This window comes from Globicephala melas, chromosome 3 (assembly GCF_963455315.2).
Source record: "Globicephala melas chromosome 3, mGloMel1.2, whole genome shotgun sequence".
Taxonomy (NCBI): Eukaryota; Metazoa; Chordata; class Mammalia; order Artiodactyla; family Delphinidae; genus Globicephala; species Globicephala melas.
In genome coordinates, this window is record NC_083316.1 from 61,427,369 (window position 1) to 61,447,110 (window position 19,742).

Below are 19,742 nucleotides of genomic sequence, written 5' to 3' on the forward strand. Positions count from 1 at the left end.
GAAGTAAAAGAGTAAAAAATGGATAAGAACAGACTGCTCAAGGTTAAAAATAAACTTTACATTTTATTGGGGGTTGGCTATAAAGTTCGTTTGGGTTTTTCTGTAACATCTTACAGAAAAATCCGAATGAACTTTTTGGCCAACCCAATACAAAAGAAAAGTTACTTTTAAAGGCCCCACTAAAGCTTATCAAATATAAAATTACATTTTTCAATATGCTAATGAATATCACAGGCAGTGTGGTTTAGAATTCAGAAAAGCATGCGTTCCCGTTTCAATTCTATCATTTATTAGTTGTGGGTCCAAGAGGCAATGTCAAATGAAAAGGCGTTAGAAATTACTTTGAAAACAGTGATATGTTAAGTGAAAGGAATTATTGTAATGGTATAAACTTCATTTAAACCAGCTTGTTGAATATTATGTTCTAGGCCTTATTGGTCTATAGGAAGCACAGCATATAAGCTATAGTGAACAATGTTTTTCAATGAATTAAAACCCCACCACTGTCACTGCTGCTCTCAGAAGAGTCCTCTTCCTCCTCCGCAGATTCAGAATAAAATTTCTTATCAGGATTCTCTTTCTTTGCTTTTCCTGCTGGGGTCCATTCTTTTGCCTGATTAAAAAAAAAAAAATGTAAATATCAATGAATTCTCATTAAGGGATTCAGTCTTCAGGTAAACTAGTCATTCAGAATACTCTGTGAACCCAGAAGGAAGTTTAAAGCCGCAACAGAGAAGGCAACTCTGAGAATCCTGACACTGGTTTGTTCCCCTTTACCCCTAAGCAGAGAGACATAAACTCTCACTCAGAGCCTATTATGTTAGATCAACAACCTTGTTTTAACATATGATTTTAAACACTTGTGTATTTGTTGGTCTACAGAAGATTTAAACTAAAGTAAGACAGTCTAGAAGAGATGAGGGCAATTAGAGGCAGACATAGTAACAGCAGTAAGAAATTCAAGTTCACAGCTTGATACTGAGGTAAAAGAAAAAAAGAAAGAAAATACTTAGTGTAGGCAATAAATAGCCCATACCATCTCAAGAGCCTGAACCCTGGGGTACCTTGGGGTTCTATCAAGACAGAATCTTGGCTTCTGTCTTTCTCTTCTATCCTAAACATCTAATGCATCAAGAAAGCCTATAACCACCACCTTGGTCAGAGCTCTCTCTCTCCCGGATTACAACAGTCTCTAACCGGCTGTGTTGTATCTATGCCCACCTCCCATCCCCCATTCCAAGCTGGCTCAACACAGCAGCTAGAATGATTTGATTAACTCTAGTCAAGTCCCTCTTTGTCTGAAATGCTGCAAAAGGCCTCCCATTCACTCAGAAAAAATGAAGTTCTTACAGCACTCTGCTCAGCCCTACGTGCCTGAGGTCCTCTTGGTCCTCTTGCGGCTGCTCTCCCTCCTGCCCACTCCCCTCCGGCCACTCCTTACAGGGTCTTCAAACACCCCAGGCATGCTCCCGTCTTCAGGCCTTTCCCCAAAGCTGTTCCTACTGCCAATATCCTCCCCCAACATGACTTGCGTGGCTCATTCCCTCACCTCCTTCAATTCTCTGTACAAATGCCACCTCAGGGAGGACCACTCTACTTAAAATTCCAACCTCCCATGCCTGGTACTTCTGATGTTCCTTTGCTCTAGTCTTTTTTTTTGGTCACAGCACTTATTACTTTCTAACATACTACTGTATACAATTTGTATATTTAACTGTCAGTCTATCCCTGCTAGAATGTCAGCTTCTGGAGAGCAGAGATGTTTGAATATTTTGTACACGGATATACCTTAAATGTGTCTGGCACAGTGATCATTAGTTGGGTGATAGCACCTTAAAAACTTTAATACAGTGTACTAAAGTAAAAGAATTTTTTTTCATAAGTGTGACTTTGATTCATTAAGAAAAAATTAAATCATGCTTCATACACTCTCTTTTAAAGGGCAAGAAAATGTATATTTTTTAAAAGGTCAAGGACGGTTAAGACTCATTTATTTATCACACTTTTGAGCTTCTACTATGTGCTAGCCTGCTAGAGTAACATTTTGTTGTAAAAAAATTTATAGTAGGATAGAGGTTCTTGTTCAAGAGGGGTTCTCAGCACTGGATATATGTCAGAATCACCTGAGAATATTTTTAAAAATACTAATAACAAAAATAAAAATACTAATACTAAAAAAGCTAATGCTTGGGATTCACTTCCTAAGATTCTGATTTAATTGGTCTGGTGCAGGTCTGACATAGGTTTGTTTTGTTTAAAGAGCTCTGTATGATTATAGTGTACAGCTAGGTTTGAAAACCACTGATCTAGAGGGCTTATGGGCTTAAGATATGTTGCTTAAAAGGATAAGCTTCAGTGACTTGGAAAACTACTATCTGGACAATAATAGAAAAATAAGTAAAAATTACTCAAATATATTTGAATAAGATACTAACATAAGATCAGCAGTACTCCTTTCTTTTTTTATGTATATTTAAAATGCTCTGTCCTCCAGTTACAAATAAAGATAGTATTCTATAAACAAATTTCTCCTATATTTAGTGAACAGTGAAGTTCATATTTTTCTTAAATCCAAACAAGTAATATTTTTCTGAAGGCTAGTAAAAAGTGTGTAAAGTCAACTTATAGGAAAAAAAATTACTTAATTAGACTATGGCTTTCAGGGTAAGACTGAGTCAACATACAAGGAAAATCAGGCTCCTATGCTCAAAGGGGTATATTAGTTTGACATGGTCATGGACTCTCTATTCATGGAATTTTAGGTTTTAAAGGGTAAAGACTAACAATAACAATATTTTACTTTTTGTTATGGTCTTTTATGACTATGATAATTGTATCATTCTAAGCAAAAGAAATAACAGGGAAAAGAGAGGAGGAAAATAGCAAGGCACTAATTTGAAAGTTCCTATGTAGGATAAAATACTGATAGTAACTGATAGTAGATGTGTTTATAAAGCAAAATACCCTTGATATGCAAAAGACAGTTTTTCTGTAACTGGGGAGAAAAGAATTTTCTAGAACTAAGCAAAAAAAAATTATAAAGAATCTTGAAAGCTTACTGGTGTCATAAATATATATCATATCTGATATCCTGGAAATGGTAGTATGCAATGCAAAGTGACTTCTAGTGTCAATGGACTAGGTTTCATGGTTTTTTTGTTTGTTTGTTTGTTTGCGGTATGCGGGCCTCTCACTGTTGTGGCCTCTTCCGTTGCGGAGCACAGGCTCCGGACGCACAGGCTCAACGGCCATGGCTCACGGGCCCAGCCACTCCGCGGCATGTGGGATCCTCCCAGACCGGGGCACGAACCCACCCCCTGCATCGGCAGGCGGACTCTCAACCACTGCGCCACCAGGGAAGCCCCTAGTATGTAGATTTGAGGGGAAATCACCAAACTTAGTTGCAAGGAGGAGCATGCAACTTGTTTTTAATAAGTTTTATAATTTAAAAAATCATCTCTAAATAGAGAGAATTTGTCACAGCATGAAAACAGTGATGTTAAATACTAAGGATAGTACAGATTTGCAAACAAGCTCAAGCTTCCTCTCCTCATGTTACATGACCAAATGCAGTAAGAGAATGAACAATGGACTCAGATAAGGGTTGGAATCCCAATTCCATCACTTACTAGCTATGGGAACTTGGGCAATTTACTTAAGTTCTCTGAACCTTGGTTTCATCATCTGCAAAATGGGAATAACAATAACCATCACTTATAATCATTATGAGGTTTAAACAAGATCATGTTTATAAAACTATCAAAGTATACTCCAGGGTCTGCTAAATGGAGCCATTATCAGCTGTTATTGCTCTTGCCACACTCCAAAGCCAGACAAGTTTGTGTAGTTAAGAGAAACATATTTCTCAAAAGAATCAAATTAAACGGCCATGCCTGGGGAATTCCCTGGCAGTCCAGTGGTTAGGACTTGATGCTTTCACTGCTGTGGCCCAGTTTCGATCCCTGGTTGGGGAACTAAGATCTTGCAAGCTGTGCAGTGTGGCAAAAAAAAAAAAAGCTATGCCTGTTACAGAAATTCTTCTATTTAAAGTAATATTTTTTTCCCATTGTATATGGAAAAGTTAGGCAAGAAGATTAACTGACTTTCTCATAGGAATTAGTGAGAAAGACTGGTTATCTGAATCCTAGTTCAAAATATGGGTTCTACCAGAAAAGCATCCAGGATGTAATACTTAACTGTTCTTTTTTATTAATTCTACTTAAAAAAGTATCAGATATATTTCACATAATCAATCTCTAAAGACAATCATAAGACCTCTCTCTTTATTTCTCTTGTTTATGTAAGAAAGAAAGAGATAATACTAGGAAAGAACACTAATTCTCTTACTTTAGTGGACAACATGTTTTAAAGATCTAGGAAAAGGTTATTTATATAGAGAGCTTTTTTTTTTTAATGTGAAAGCAACATATTATTCATTTTAATTGTGACCTTGTGTAAGGACATTTTTGGTACATGATGCTTCCTATTTATGTTTAGGCTTCACGTAAAAAAGGTTCATCAGAAAATCGAGAAGAACACTTTGTATGGTTTTTCTGGAAGAGACAGCAAAAATGATTTAGAAAACATTAACAGGAAGCTTACGAATCTCTAAACTAAGTAGGAAAAGCTCAACCCAATGAAACTAAATACCTTAGAAATTGAATCTACACAACTACAAATGCAATACCACAAATGTGGGTGGCACTGATGCAGAGAATTCCATTCTCTATTTCCTTGAAGAAAAGGAACAGTACATGTACAATGACATAGGAATACTACAATATTTATTTCTCATAGCAGCAAGATGTCTAACACATTACATTTAGAAATACCAGAGCAATTTTCAATCCACCAAAAAAGCTTTTATATAAAACAATAGTTATTCCAGAATCTCCCACTGCTTGACAAAATTAATTTCAGAAAGGTCAACTTACCAACTCTATTACTTCTACATTTCGAACTGATGGGTCAGGCGCCACCTCTGGCCAATTAGATAATTCCAGGTACCCAGTAGCTTTAGTGTTGAGAGTATGAGACAAAGTGCCAAGCTGGTAATGATCCCTACCTATTAAAATAGAGGAAAATATAAAATAAACAATATGAGCTGTATATAACAGAGAACAATCCTAATCAGAGCTCAAGGTAATTGGCATATTACCTCAAATGTCAAGGAATAAATATAAACTAGGAAGCTCTTCATAGGTCAAAAAACTGATTTCAGTCCATAGATTACAATAATCTCCCCCATAATGGTCAATAAAAAAGCTAATCAGTCAGTGTGTTTAGAGGTGTTGCTCTGATATGTAGCTTCTCTAAACATTACTTTACTGTGAACATTAAGAATGACAGCACAGTTAAACAATCCATATACATGTCTTGCCACAAACACATTCAGAATTTTAATAGTTTTTCTACAAAACTGAACTGCTTTTTATCGCTTTACAACATTAAATAAGAAATTATATGAAAACCAAAGTATATAATCATTTAATTCCCACTGTAATGGCTACTTGTTAAACTGAGAAAATAAACACTCCTTTTAAAACGCTGGGGAAAATAAGTCAACTTCCATCTTTGAAAAGCAAACAAATATAAAGGGATATTTTTATGAAATAATTCTTCCTGGAAAAGCTTATGTTAGTGTACACAGAATATTTATTTAATAACAACTAAGTATTAAGTTGAATTATATACTCCTTATTAAACAAAGCTATCTATTTAAAACAGAGATGAAGTCAATGTCTGCAAGAACAACACAGCTTTTATCTACTGTTCAGCCAAGTCATCTGGTTAGAATAAAAATAAAATCAGAAGATTGAAATTCTTTAGGTAAATAAGGTCTATAAAAACACGAACTACTATAAAGCTTGCGTTGGAGAACAGATGAATGAGTAGAAAGCACACTGTTCTTATATATTTACATATGCTAATCACATATTTTCTAAGAGATAAATTTTAAACATGTTAGAAATGGGATATAATGTCGTAATTTTTTAGACAACAAATATTTTGCAGGTATATTCTGATAATAGTACCTTTAAAAGGAGACTCAAGCAGTGGTGCTGGTTTTTGAGCCAGGAATATTTTTTTGGCATATTTACTTAAAGCTCCACTCTTCTCATTCGGAACAATAAGCTGCCTAATAAATCTTGTACGGTCTCTGATGTCGTAGTTTTGATCATACTTGCCGAGATTTAATATGTACTGGGTAAGCAATTTTGTCTGTTGGAAAAAAACAGAACAAGATGAGAATAGTTATTTATGATTATTGATAACTCTGGATAAACATATTTAAAGAGGTAATAAAAATGAATGGTTATGTCAAACAAATGTTGTTCCATAGGGAATATGCATTTCTAACGCTGCAAATGGAATTCTGAAGCCAAAGCACATGTCCTCTTCAGTATTGGGGAGGTGAATGCTGAGTACCGAGAAGCAGCCATGTGCTAGATTATTAAACTGCTGAAGTGGAAAGAAAGGCATCATTAAAAAAATAATCATATATGGCAAACCCGCTGAAGGGTCTACGTGAGAATAATGAATGTGGAAATACAACTAAAAACATGGCACTCAAAACTTAATCGGAAAAATATGCAGGACATCAAAACATCAGAGAGTATTAGGGGGCTGGCAAACTGCTTCTCCTGAGGTGTGTTTTATGAAGAGATACTGTCCCTGGCATAAGCAGTGTCTGCACTCTGACTGCACTCAGTTACTTTACCCTGAATTATGACCCATTAAAGCAGACACATGAATCACTGAACTGGATTACTGCAAATTATTTGCAGTGCATTTAGCTGTTACTTTTTCATAAAAGCAAGCTGCTGATGCCCTCTAAAAACTAGGATAAAAGACTTCCATTTTTTTCCCCATGTTGCTTATAGCCTCTGGTAATATTGGTCATTTATTTATTTATGTTAGGGAACAACTTATTATAGCAGCTTTTACACTATAATAAGATTTCCTAAGTCAATTTCTGAATGTACTACATTAACATATATTGAGATAATTTTAATAATAATTAAACCAAAATTGAAATGTTAACAAAATAGGTTTGTATTTTAAACTCCAGTTATTTTATTGAAAAAGCATAATTTTAATTTAGAAGGTTACACACATACAATTCTAACTATAAATAGGATTCATAATACATGGAAAAAATAAACATCTGCATTAGAACATTTTACAGACATTAGAAGTGGATTAAAAAAAATAAAATCAATGAAGTCAGGCAAAGCTAAAGATAGTTCTATAACAATAAGCCAAAGTACAGGAATGGTGTGGTAAACTTTTACAATATTAATTCGTTAAGATAACTGATTTGGATAAAAAGCAACCTTCTTTCAGTAATAATCTATTTAAAAACCATTAACCTAGTTTTACTAAAGCAGAACTACAAAAAATACAAGTGAAAAATGTTAATAGAGCTATTCTAAATTTGGTTACCAACTACTGCTATCCACTAATTATTAGACCATGTTGGTTCAACCTCAGATAAGAAAAATTCTATGACTGATTTTTAAGGACGATTAGCAAAATAGTCACCAAATGAGTAATACAGGTCAAAAGGAAGTGTTGTACACTGGACTGTGTAATCAGCTTGCTGGGATAACCTGGGAAAAATACACCCAACTGTTAGTTTCCTCAAATGTAGAGTGAGAATCTATAACTAGGTTAACTCTAAAGTCTATTTTTGAGTGTTGAGATTTAGAATATGGAACTAAAATAAATCAGAAAAAGAAAATAAGTCTATTCATCGAAATAATTTTTTGAGTTAGTGGCCTGATTCATCTTGCTTTTATTTCTGATCCCTGAAATTAATGTTTAGGAAATTAAATTATTTCAAAATATTAACAGACACTATTGAAACTGAGATAGAAAATTTTAAGTAATTAAAATTATGTAATTTCTATAATATGTATTTATTGACTGTAAAACTTGTTTTATTATATTGGTAGGTTATGAAACAGTTCTACCAAAAATGTATTTTCAAAAATAAAATTCTAAAAGATAAACTCATATCCATGTTCGATGATGCATTAAAAACATAAGCAGAATAATTTTCACTCAGATTATGTATTTATTCATATACTTTAATCAATTTCTTAGCTCTATCTCTAAAACCAAATCATTGGTATTTATTTGAAGAACATATTTTTATATGGTCTTATTATTTTTAAATTAAAGAAAATAAAATTGCCTACAATCTTCTTCAAAACTGAATTTTATGATCACCAAATATGAAAATGTTGACATTTGCAACTTACTCTTCTCTATAGAACATAATATTTTTAATGGAAAAAAAAGTCTTTACAGATCAAATGAATGATCTGGTAAGTACAGAGAAAACTCTGTTGAATACAAGGATATTCTCAATGCTTTCTTTTATGTTAAAATCTGTAAATATTTCAAGCCTAGATATTTAACTTTCCCCCCTCCATTCAATAAAACTATCTTTATGAGATAAAACTTTTAAATAATTCTCTTCTATACTGTAAACAAAAATTTCATCAAATTTAGATAATGCAAAACCAACTGCCTCCTCGATTTCACTTCATTCTAATAAAAATATAAACTTAACCACAAAAATAGGAGTTCCATCAGAAAAGTCTTCACCATAGTTGAGATACTGCAAATGATAGAACTTCTAAAGTAAATTTTTAGCTCTTACCATTTAATTTGTTCAGTTCTTCCTTCGTTTTTATAGGGATACATTTCAATGTCTTTCTGTTTGCAAGATTTGTTTCTAAGAATTGTTATTTGCTAAAATTTTCAAAAGCTGAAGGTTTTTGGTGCTCTACCTGATAAACACTTTAAAGATTTCGAAATGATTTTGAATCAAAGTCTAACCAATACACAAAAGTTTCACTTAATCTACTCCTCCACCTACCCGCCCCGGGCAAAAAAGCCAATATCGAACACAGGCTAATTTACAAAGCAGTTTTTCATAAAATCACATTTCTAAAATCCCACTGGTCACATGCAGCAAAAAGAATTGCGTATGAGAGTGTGTGGTGTCATGCCTAAGTATGCTTTTTCAATATTAGCTTCATCACAAGAATCCTGTAGTTCAGTTAAACTACACATATCAAATATCAGTAATTTTGACCATTACAGTTTTATTTCACTTGGTAGAATAAGCAGAGTGAGTATGCATGCACCACAACCAATTCCCAAAATATTTCTGTTCCACAGTTTTCTTAATTTAATAAGAACGTTGATTTTACCATGACAACATCCGTTCAGTGAAAGCCACATTGGGGCTTTTAAATTTACAACAGCATTTACGGCGATTTTGACAGAATAAACTTCCAAAAGCTTTACTTTGATTCCATTTACACTGACAGAAGAAATGTACAAAAGCTTTGAGTAAAAATGGTCAAACTATTATTGGAATTAATTGCTTTTCTATTTGAAAACCAGCATCATTCAGGTCCTTTTTCTGCTAATGGAGAAATACATTAACCATTATTGCTTCATTTCTCATATGTGCAAAAGAAAACTTAGAATAAAAAATGAACAAAATTAAATTTTAAAAAACAGTTATTTGATCTATATGAGATCATGTTTCACAGAGACATGTAAATATATTTGGCACCTGTATACATTAAATTGTCATCTTGAGGCTTAGTCTTCCTAAAATACCTCCTAACTTTTTAAGTAGATGCTGATCCTGTTGGAGCAGATTTATATCACTATGATTTTCATGGTGGATGGTAAAAGTTGATGAACATTTTGTGCATGTTAAATCATGATACACAAAAATTCAGTTCTTCATTCTTCATTAAATGTACACTTCAAGTTTTAAGAATTTATTGCTGCTGGATTTATAACAAAATAAAACAATAACTGGCAAATAATAAATAGGTTTTGAGATTTACAGTACACAATAAATGACAAAACTACTGTAGTGAGAGTGCTCTGGCCACTCTCTTCAATGGCCTATAGCAAGACTGTTCTGTCTCTACCTCCTGCACATATTTCATCCACAACCAACCTCTAACTTCCCATGTTTTCCTCTTACTCCATCCACTGACAGCTGGGAGCTTCATGCTTTGCACAGGCCATGACACAACTTGCCTGTTGTGTCATCAAGTTACCATCAGATAAAACACTTAAACACTTATGTCACCACCACTAGAAAAGCGAAGGACTTAGCCTTTCATACCTGCCTCGCCAGGGCACACTTCATTTTATCAGCACACATCCTATATGCTGCTCTAAAGGGAGAGGTTAGTCATGTTGCATCTCAAAAAGACTGGGAAAAGAAAGTCAAAGTCTTTCCAATTTAAATGTTTCACATTTTAAAATGAAATCTCTGTTCACTGCACTTGTATCTTACAGGTCACTAGACAAAACCATGGCAGAGGTTAGAAGGACAACATGGAGGGACTTCCCTGGTGGTGCAGTGGTTAAGAATCTGCCTGCCAATGCAGGGAACACGGGTTCGATCCTTGGTCCAGGAAGATCCCACATGCTGCGGAGCAACTAAGCCCGTGTGCCACAACTACTGAAGCCTTTGCGCCCTAGAGCCTGCACGCTGCAACTACTGAAGCCCACGCGCCTAGAGCCTGTGCTTCTCAACAAGAGAAGCCACTGCAATGAGAAGCCCGCGCACCGCAACGAAGAGTAGCCCCTGCTCGCCACAACTAGAGAAAGCCTGCGTGCAGCAACAAAGACCCAATGCAGCCGGAAAAAAACCAAAGAACAAAAAAAAACCCAGGTGGGATGTTTAATAGTAAATTTAAATGGATTTTATTCATAAAATTATACAAGACAAGCAAAGAGAATAACAAAAGTACCATAAATAACAGAAATACTCAATAGCTTATATATAGCTATGTATTAAATTTTTGTCTTATTATTATTTTGCTGCTTAGATTTAAGGAATCATTTCTGGTACCAACTAATGGTCAATGCCATCCAGACACTATTTACATCAATTACTTTGGATTAACTCTAAGTCACTGTGACATAGGAAAAATGAATTTTGGGGAATGCCATATAATTATTGAGAAATCCATTATTTAAAAAAAACCTTCTCAAAATATGGGCATCATATTTTTACCTAAATACTCTGACAAGTAATAAACTGGTAAATATTTGCTCAAACAATAGCCTTCTTTAAATATTATATAGGTCAGCACAAAATAATAAAAAAAGGTCTCTTAAATTATAGTCCTATCAAAAATATATATATATATAGTCCTAAAATCAGCTTAGATATATATCAGTTTAAGGAATATAAAAAAGTATACAGAATTCAGCATTTAAAATTAGTTCCACATAGTTGTAATTTTTAAACAGAAGGATACTGGCAAACGCATTTGGTAAAGGAAGGAGAACTACATAAAATTCTTAACATAGACCAGAGGCAAATCTAAGCAGTACTAGTGTTCTATCTAATCAATTTCATCACTTCATGACTAGGCAGGATTCTTTAAATTTTTTTAATTAAGAAAATTTTATTGAATGCAAGATTCTTTAAACTCTATAGTGCTTTACAATTTTCAAAAGTTTCACACAGATGATTTCAGATAATCTCATAACAACCCTTTCTCACCTCCCTCACCCCTATACTGCCCATCCACCCTTCCTTCTCCCCATTGGAAACCACCAGTTTGTATCTGTGAGGCTGCTTCTTTTTCGTTTTATTCACTAGTTTGTTGTATTTTTTAGATTCCACATATAAGTGATATCTTATAGTATTTGTCTTTCTCTGTCTGACTTATTCCACTTAGCATAGTGCCCTCCAAGTCCATCCACATTATTGCAAATGGCAAAATTTTTATTCTTTTTTATGGCTTTTTGTAAGATCTTACGGAAAAACACAAATGAACTTTTTGGCCAACCCTATATTATATATATATATATATATATATATATATATATATATATATATATCTCACATCTTGTTTATCCATTCATCTGTTGATTGTTCTTTAATTCTTCTAGGTCTTTGCTAAATGATTCTTGCACCTTCTCGACCTTTGCCTCCATTCTTTTTCCGAGGTCCTGGATCATCTTCACTATCATTATTCTGAATTCTTTTTCTGGAAGGTTGCCTATCTCCACTTCATTTAGTTGTTTTTCTGGGGTCTTATCTTGTTCCTTCATCTGGTACATAGCCCTCTGCCTTTTCATCTTGTCTATCTTTCTGTGAACGTGGTTTTTGTTCCACAGGCTGCAGGATTGTAGTTCTTCTTGTTTCTGCTGTCTGCCCTCTGGTGGATGAGGCTATCTCTCATCTGTTGATTAACAATTAGGTTGCTTCCACAGCCTGGCAATTGTAAATAATGTTGCTATGAACATTGGGATGCATGTATCTTTCTGAATATGGCAGTTCTATTTCTAGTTTTTTGAGAAACCTCCATACTGTTTTCCACAGTGGCTGCACCAATTTACACTCCCACCAACAGTGTACAAGGATTCCCTTTTCTCCACATCCTCACCAACATTTGTTATTTGTGTGTTTTTTGATGACAGCCATTCTAACAGGTGTGAAGTAATATCTCATTGTGGTTTTGATTTGCATTTCCCTAACGATTAGCAATGTTGAGTATCTTTTCATGTGCTTTCTGGCCATCTGCATTTCCTATTTGGAAAAATGTCTATTCAGTTCTGCCCATTTTCCAAACAAATTATTTGCTTTTATGATGTTGAGCCATATGAGCTGTTTATATATGTTGGATATTAACCCCTTATCGATCATATCATTTGCAAATATCTTCTCCCATTCAGCGGGTTGTCTTTTCATTTTGTTGGTGGTTTCCTTTGCTGTGCAAAAGCTTTTGAGTTTAATTAGGTCCAATTTGTTTATTTTTGCTTTTATTTCCTTTGCTTTAGGAGATGGATCCAAACAAATATTGCTGTGATTTATGTCAAAGAGTGTTCTGTGTTTTCCTCTAGGAATTTTATAGTATCCGGTTTTACATTTAGGTCTTTAATCCATTAGAGTTTATTTTTGTAAATGGTGTTAGAGAAGGTTCTAATTGCATTGTTTTACACGTAGCTGTCTAGTTTTTCCAGAACCACTTATTGAAGAGACTGTCTTTTCTCCACTGTATATTCTTGCCTCTTCTCTCATAGATTAATTAACCATAAGTGTGTGGGTTTATTTCTGGGTTCTCTATTGTGTTCATTGATCTATGTGTCTGTTTTTGTGACAGAACCATACTGTTTTGATTATTGTAGCTTTGTAGTATTGTCTGAAGTCAAGGAGCATGATTCCTCCAGCTCTGTTCTTTCCCGAGATTGTTTTGGCTATTTGGGGTCTTTTGTGTTTTCATACAAATTCTGCAATTACTTGTTCTAGTTCCGTAAAAAATGCCATTGGTATTTTGATAAGGATTGCATTGAATCTGTAGATTGCCTTGGGTAGTATGGTCATTTTAACAATAGTAATTCTTTCAATCTAAGAACATGGTATATCTTTCAATTTGTTTGCGTCATCTTCAATTTCTTTCATCAGTGTCTTATAGTTTTCCAAGTATAGGTCTTTTTATCTCCTTAGATAGGTTTATTCCCAGGTATTTTATCCTTTTTGATGTAATGGTAAATGGGGCTGTTTCCTTAATTTCTCTTTCTTGTAGTTTGTTGTTAATGTATAGAAAAGCAACAGGTTTTTAAAAATTTAACAGTATACACATTTTTGTCAACATGAGTGAGTTTTTCCTTTATATATTATATTTACTTGACAAGAAAATATATCCAAGAAAGGGTATAAATGTCACCGCATAGAGCCTGAGCCCTTTTTTTAAGTTATATTAAAGGGGCTGGGAGTGGGGGTAGATTTCTCCAAAGACCGAATCACAGGGCAAGAGAAAACTTCAGGAAGGATCCCCAAAACATCACTGTGATTTATAAAATTTCTCACTAAGAATCAAAAACTGAACCTGAAAAGTGATACAAAGAAAATATAAGTACTAAGGATACTCCATGAAGCACTTTCTTCTTGAAAAGCAGAAAAAAAAAAGTAACTGTCTCAAAGAAAATGAGACAGTAATTAAAATAAATGAACTATAGCTACATACCTCAATATTTTAAAAACACATTAAGTAAAAATAGTTTAATTGTGAAAGTATACATAAAGTAGAATACTACTTATGTAAAATTTGAAAACACACAAAACAAAAAATACATTGTTTATGGATACATACTTATGTAACAACAATACAAAACATGTATGATTAAAACACACCAATAATATGACAGTGGTTACCAATGGGGAAGTAAGAAAGGTGTGAACAGGAACTTGAGATCTTAGCTCTACCTGTTATATCCCTTTAAAAAAAATTATGGCAAACACACTGACTTAATCTTAGTGGTACATATATAGGATACCTTGGAGATATTACGGGTCTGGTTAAAGGTCATCTCAATAAAGTGAGTGACACAAACATGTTGGTTTCCCAGTACATATAAAAGCTATGTTTATTATACTGTAGTCTCTTAAGTGTGCAACAGCAGTATGTCTAAAAAAACAATGTACAAATGCTGGAGAGGAAGAAAAAGGAACCCTCCTACACTGTTGGTGGGAATGTAAATTGGTGTAGCCACTATGGAGAACAGTATGGAGGTTCCTTAAAAAACTAAAAATAGAGTTACCATATGATCCAGCAATCCCACTCCTGGGCATATATCCAGAGAAAACCATAATTCGAAAAGATACATGCACCCAAGTGTTCACTGTAGCACTATTCACAATAGCCAAGACATGAAAGCAACCTGAGTGTCCATCAACAGATGAATGGATAAAGAAGATGTGGTGTATATATACAATGGAATATTACTCAGCCATAAAAAGAATGAAATAATGCCTTTTGCAGCAACATGGATGGACCTAGAGATTATCATACTAAGTGAAATAAACCGGACAGAGAAAGACAAATATCATATGATATCACTCACAGATGGAATCTAAAAAATAGTACAAATGAACTTATTTACAAAACAGAAACAGACTCACAGACTTAGAAAACAAACTTATGGTTACCAAAGGAGGAGGAAAGGGTGCGGAGTGGGGGGGATAAATTAGGAGATTGGGATTAGTAGATACAAACTACTATATATAAAATAGATAAACAACAAGGTCCTACTGTATATAGTACACAGAACTATATTCAATATCCTGTAATAACCTATAATGGAAAATAATCTGAAAATGAATATATATGTATATATAAATATCTGAATCACTTTGCTGTACATCAGAGACTAACACAACATTGTAAATCAACTATACTTCAATTTTTAAAAATTCACTAACATAAAAAAATAAAAAAAACAAAACGAATCCTTTATTGCTAAAAAATGCTATCATCTGAGCCTTCAGTGAATCTTAGTAGAATCAAAGACCACTGATCACAGATCAGAATATAGTAATAAAGAAGAAGTTTGAAAATATTGCAAGAATTACCAAAACGTGACAGAGAAACAGGAAGTGAGCAAATGCTGTTGGAAAAATGGTGCCAGCAGACTTGCTCGACACAAGGTAGCCGCAAACCTTCAATCTGTAAAAAACACAATACTTGTAAAGCACTATAAAGTGAGGTATGCCTCTTTATGTATTTATGCTATTTTATACTATTCTATAAGTTTGCAATATTTTATATTTAAAAATTAAAGCATAGGGCTTCCCTGGTGGTGCAGTGATTGAGAGTCCGCCTGCCGATGCAGGGGACACGGGTTCGTGCCCCGGTCCAGGAAGATCCCACATGCCGCGGAGTGGCTGGGCCCGTGAGCCATGGCCGCTGAGCCTGCGCATCCGGAGCCTGTGCTCCGCAATGGGAGAGGCCACAACAGTGAGAGGCCCGCGTACCGCCAAAAAAATAAATTAATTAATTAATTAAATAAAATAAAAACATAGGCTAAGTAAAACATTAACTTATATTACTTATCACTACATTTAAAAGATGATACACTATTAGAGAAAGTTTAGAAACAGATGTACCCTTTACTCATTAATTTTTAATTACTATTAATCAGTTTAATCAAATCATAGCTTTCTGTCTCAGACCTCAGTAGACTATTTCAAGGAAGTCATGCTAAATTTTTATACCATGTCTTAAGAGCTGAAGAGTTTTAGCAACTTCAACCGGTTTCAATGTTGTTCAACTTTTCCCCCCATATAACAGTGAAATTACTCTACTTGTGAGAGTATTCTACCAGTGCTTTTACTCTTGATATTCATATCAAACAATTTTTTTCTTCATAAACAACAAAAGAGGAATTTCAGCACCCTTTTCTCAGGTTGATAAACCCCAATGGAGTGCTTTTTTAAAATGAGCATAGAGATTCTCAATAACTAGTTTTCTGACTGTAAATAATCATATTCTCTAAGAAAAATCTAGCAGTTGGTTAACAGTGTAAACTAGGTTTATGAAAAAGCAGGATTTGCTCTAATTCAGTTGACACAGCAGGGCCAGTTTGGGCACAATGTAAATTTTGTGTTTGCTTTGGCATGATTACATCAGTAAGAAAAATCAGGTAAAGGCAGAAAGCTGCACCCAGCTGAACTGGGCTGTGCAGGAATAAAGAAACATATCCACCTCAAACATCTATCTCAGATAAGCACACGTATTATGGGCTACATTTAGCCACATGTGCCAGTACAACTTTCCATCCATATTCAAATTAACCCTGCTTCCATGACATAACTCATAAAAAACACCCGTTTCCACAAGTCAGGTCTTTCTAAAAGTAAAAAGCTAGATTCATTGTAGTATTTATGTATTTCTTAACCATTTAACATGTGTAAAACTATTCTCTTGTTTTTACTGCTCTTTTTTTTTTTTTCTTTTTTGTGTCACCAATGAATTTTTTGAGTGTTGTGCCTCTGGTTTCACTTTTGCAATAATCCCTGTGGTTGCTATTGTGCGTTTCTGTAAAGCACAGTGATTTTTAGGAACATATATGTTGCATTATAAATAACTGACTGTATGATTATAACTTCCACTTTACAGATTAGAAATTAGATTAGGTAGGTTGTATTGTATAATCTGTCTAAAATCATGTAGCTAGTAAGTGGCAAAACATGATTTGAAGTCAGACAGTCTAACATTAGAGCCTGTACTCTGAATCACCACCTGCCTCCCAGTAATTGACATTAAATAGTTCTATGGCAGGCATCACATACAGTTAAACTGCTTTCTAAACTTCCATCTGAAAGAGCTCGAAGTCAGAAAATTAAAGAAGCTTACAGAAGAAGTTCATCTACAGAGTCTTAATCATAAGGCAACAGTTTTTAAAAAACTATATGAACAGCTTTATATCTCCATACTGAAAAAAATTAAAATATCAAAGAATATATAATGCTAAAGATAGACAAAATGTTGGATTTTTTGGGTACTGTATTTTTCAGTTCTACAACTTCCATTTTATTATTTTTTATAGTTTTTATTTCTCTGCTGAGAGTTATCTTTTCATCTATTGTGAATACATTTTCCTCTATGTCATCAACCATTTACAAAAGCTGCTTCAAAATTCTGCCTGCAAATTTCCACATCTGGGTCATCTAGAAGTTGGTTTCTGGTTTTTGTTTGTTTGTTTGTTTGTTTTTAAACTGATCACATTTTCCTGGTCTTCTTCATTATTGTGGTAAAAATAAACATAAAATTTACCACTGCAACCATTTTTAAGTGTGTAGTTCAGTGTTATGCAACCATTACCACCATTAATCTCCAGAAATTTTTGTATCTTCACAAATTGAAATTCTATACCTGTTAAACAATAATTCACTGTTCTAGTTCTTATATTGAGCAATTTTGGATTTATCTTGGACATTATGAATGTTACATTGTAGAGACCCTGGATGTTGCTATACTCTAGGTTGGGTTCAAAGCACAAACTTTGTCTGTTTCAGTGCTGTTCAAATTCCAGTTCAGTTCCTTTATTATTAACTGTGCTGTTCTGAATCCACCATGCATATGTGTGGTTCAGGTGTCAGCCAGAGATCTGAGCAAAAGTATTCACAGATTTTGAGGCTCCCCACACTGGCTCACTGCTTTCTAGAATTCTTCCTTAACTTTTCAATATCTTTGGTAGTAGTTTTCTTTTTTGGCCTCACCAAGCAGCTTGTGGGATCTTAGTTCCCCGACCAGGGATTGAACCCGGGCCCTCAGCAGTGAAAGAGCAGAGTCCTAACCACTGGACCGCCGGGGAATTCCCAGGAGTTTTCTTAAACTCTGTCCTCTACTTCCTCAGGCCAGAAGGACTCTGGGTTTCCTTCTGGGATTTCAGCTTCTGTGTACAGTGCCAACTGTAGCCTGAACTCAGGATAAGAGCCATAAAAGTGGGGAAATTCACTCTGTGCCACTCTCTTCTTTTAAGTGTCCGTTTCCCTTAAGAATCTTCCCACTTTTATTTACTCTTTTGAGACTTGAGGCAGTTATTTACTTTTTGTATTTTTCCCAAGTTTATAGTTGTCCAGTAGGAGTTTGCTCAACCATACCAACAGCAAACTGTTAACTAAGTTTCAAACTCTTCTTTACACCAGGTAAAAACATTTGCGATATTAAAGAAGCTTATTATTCAATTATTCCTTAGGTATACAAATGAATACAATGTGCCAAATCTTATAAAAAGCAATGTAGCCATCCCCTAAAACTAAATATTTCAATAAAAAATCTGAAAATGCTCACTGAGAGATCTAGGCCACAGGAAAAACAGATCTACAAATAAATGTTGGGATTTCATGGCAAACCACTCCCTGAACTCTGTGGCCTGGTCTTCCTAGTTCAGTGTTAAAGATGGTTAAAATAAACACATATAGAAAATATTTTTTTTTACATTTAGGTGAAAGCAATCATTTTACTCTCATCTCACATCCAACGGATTATGAATCATACAACTTAAAAACCCTGTCAAGCTGATGGTACATAAAAAAATCATCCTTTGACGTTAATTTCCATTTATGAATTCTCTCAAACTCCTTTTCTTGAGAAATGAGAAACTGGAGAACAGAACACAACTCTACAGGATACCTTACATTTGTTCATCTATTTTTATGTTTAATCATTTAAAAACAATGAGTTGTTTTTCTAAACATAACTATATTTTCACCAGCTGGTGGTCAAGTCTATGTGGTTATCCTGAAGTATCATTCTAAAATACACAATACAACACTTCAGAAGCTGAGTTCCAAAACTGAATTCAAGAAAAAAAAAAAATAGCTGAGTGCAATCTATGTTATCTTCAGATTCACTTAATAAAAAGATATGGAATACACTCTAAAATTTCTGAACACACAGTACTACATTCCATTATTGGTTATTTACAGCTACAAAGAAGAAAGCCAAGGAAAGAACCTTCATTTAGTTTTGTAAGACATATCTACTTCAGTCTTGATTACCATACTAATTTGTATTACTTTTCTTTTATGATAATCTATAAGCTCACTTAGAGTAGCCAAACCATTGTTATCATAGAGTCATAACAATCATAATATTCTAGGTGTTATGTTGACGTTCATAGTACTACATGAATTTAGTAAGAACAGTGAGTGTCAGGCTAAAACAGTGTTTTTATCAATAAACAAGCAACTCAACAGCAAACATAGGTTTCCTCTCTTTTACTCAGTTTTTTAAAAATAACTCACTGCATGAATTAATCTACATGGCACTTGGAAATGATTAACTGATTCCTTTCAAAAACCGACTTAAAATGTAAAGATAAAATCTAAATCATAAGAATGCATAAGTGACCTGGAAGATAAAATAGTGGAAATAACTACTGCAGAGCAG

General features: G+C 34.2%; 1 protein-coding gene across 4 annotated transcripts in view; it reads right to left on the reverse strand.

The window, feature by feature from the left end:
* Window positions 1-19,742, reverse strand: part of AP3B1 (adaptor related protein complex 3 subunit beta 1) — a 275,059-nt gene that overhangs the window by 97,744 nt on the left and 157,573 nt on the right. For all 4 annotated transcript variants that reach the window (XR_009563389.1, XR_009563390.2, XM_030846347.2 and 1 more), the window contains exons 16-18: window positions 6,036-6,222; window positions 4,935-5,065; window positions 502-613 (exon numbers count right to left, since the gene is read on the reverse strand). Coding sequence is in view for 2 of the 4 variants with exons in the window: in XM_030846347.2 (XP_030702207.1) it covers window positions 502-613; window positions 4,935-5,065; window positions 6,036-6,222 (430 nt within the window). In the remaining 2 variants the exon portion in view is untranslated. The remainder of the gene's footprint in view (window positions 1-501; window positions 614-4,934; window positions 5,066-6,035; window positions 6,223-19,742) is intronic.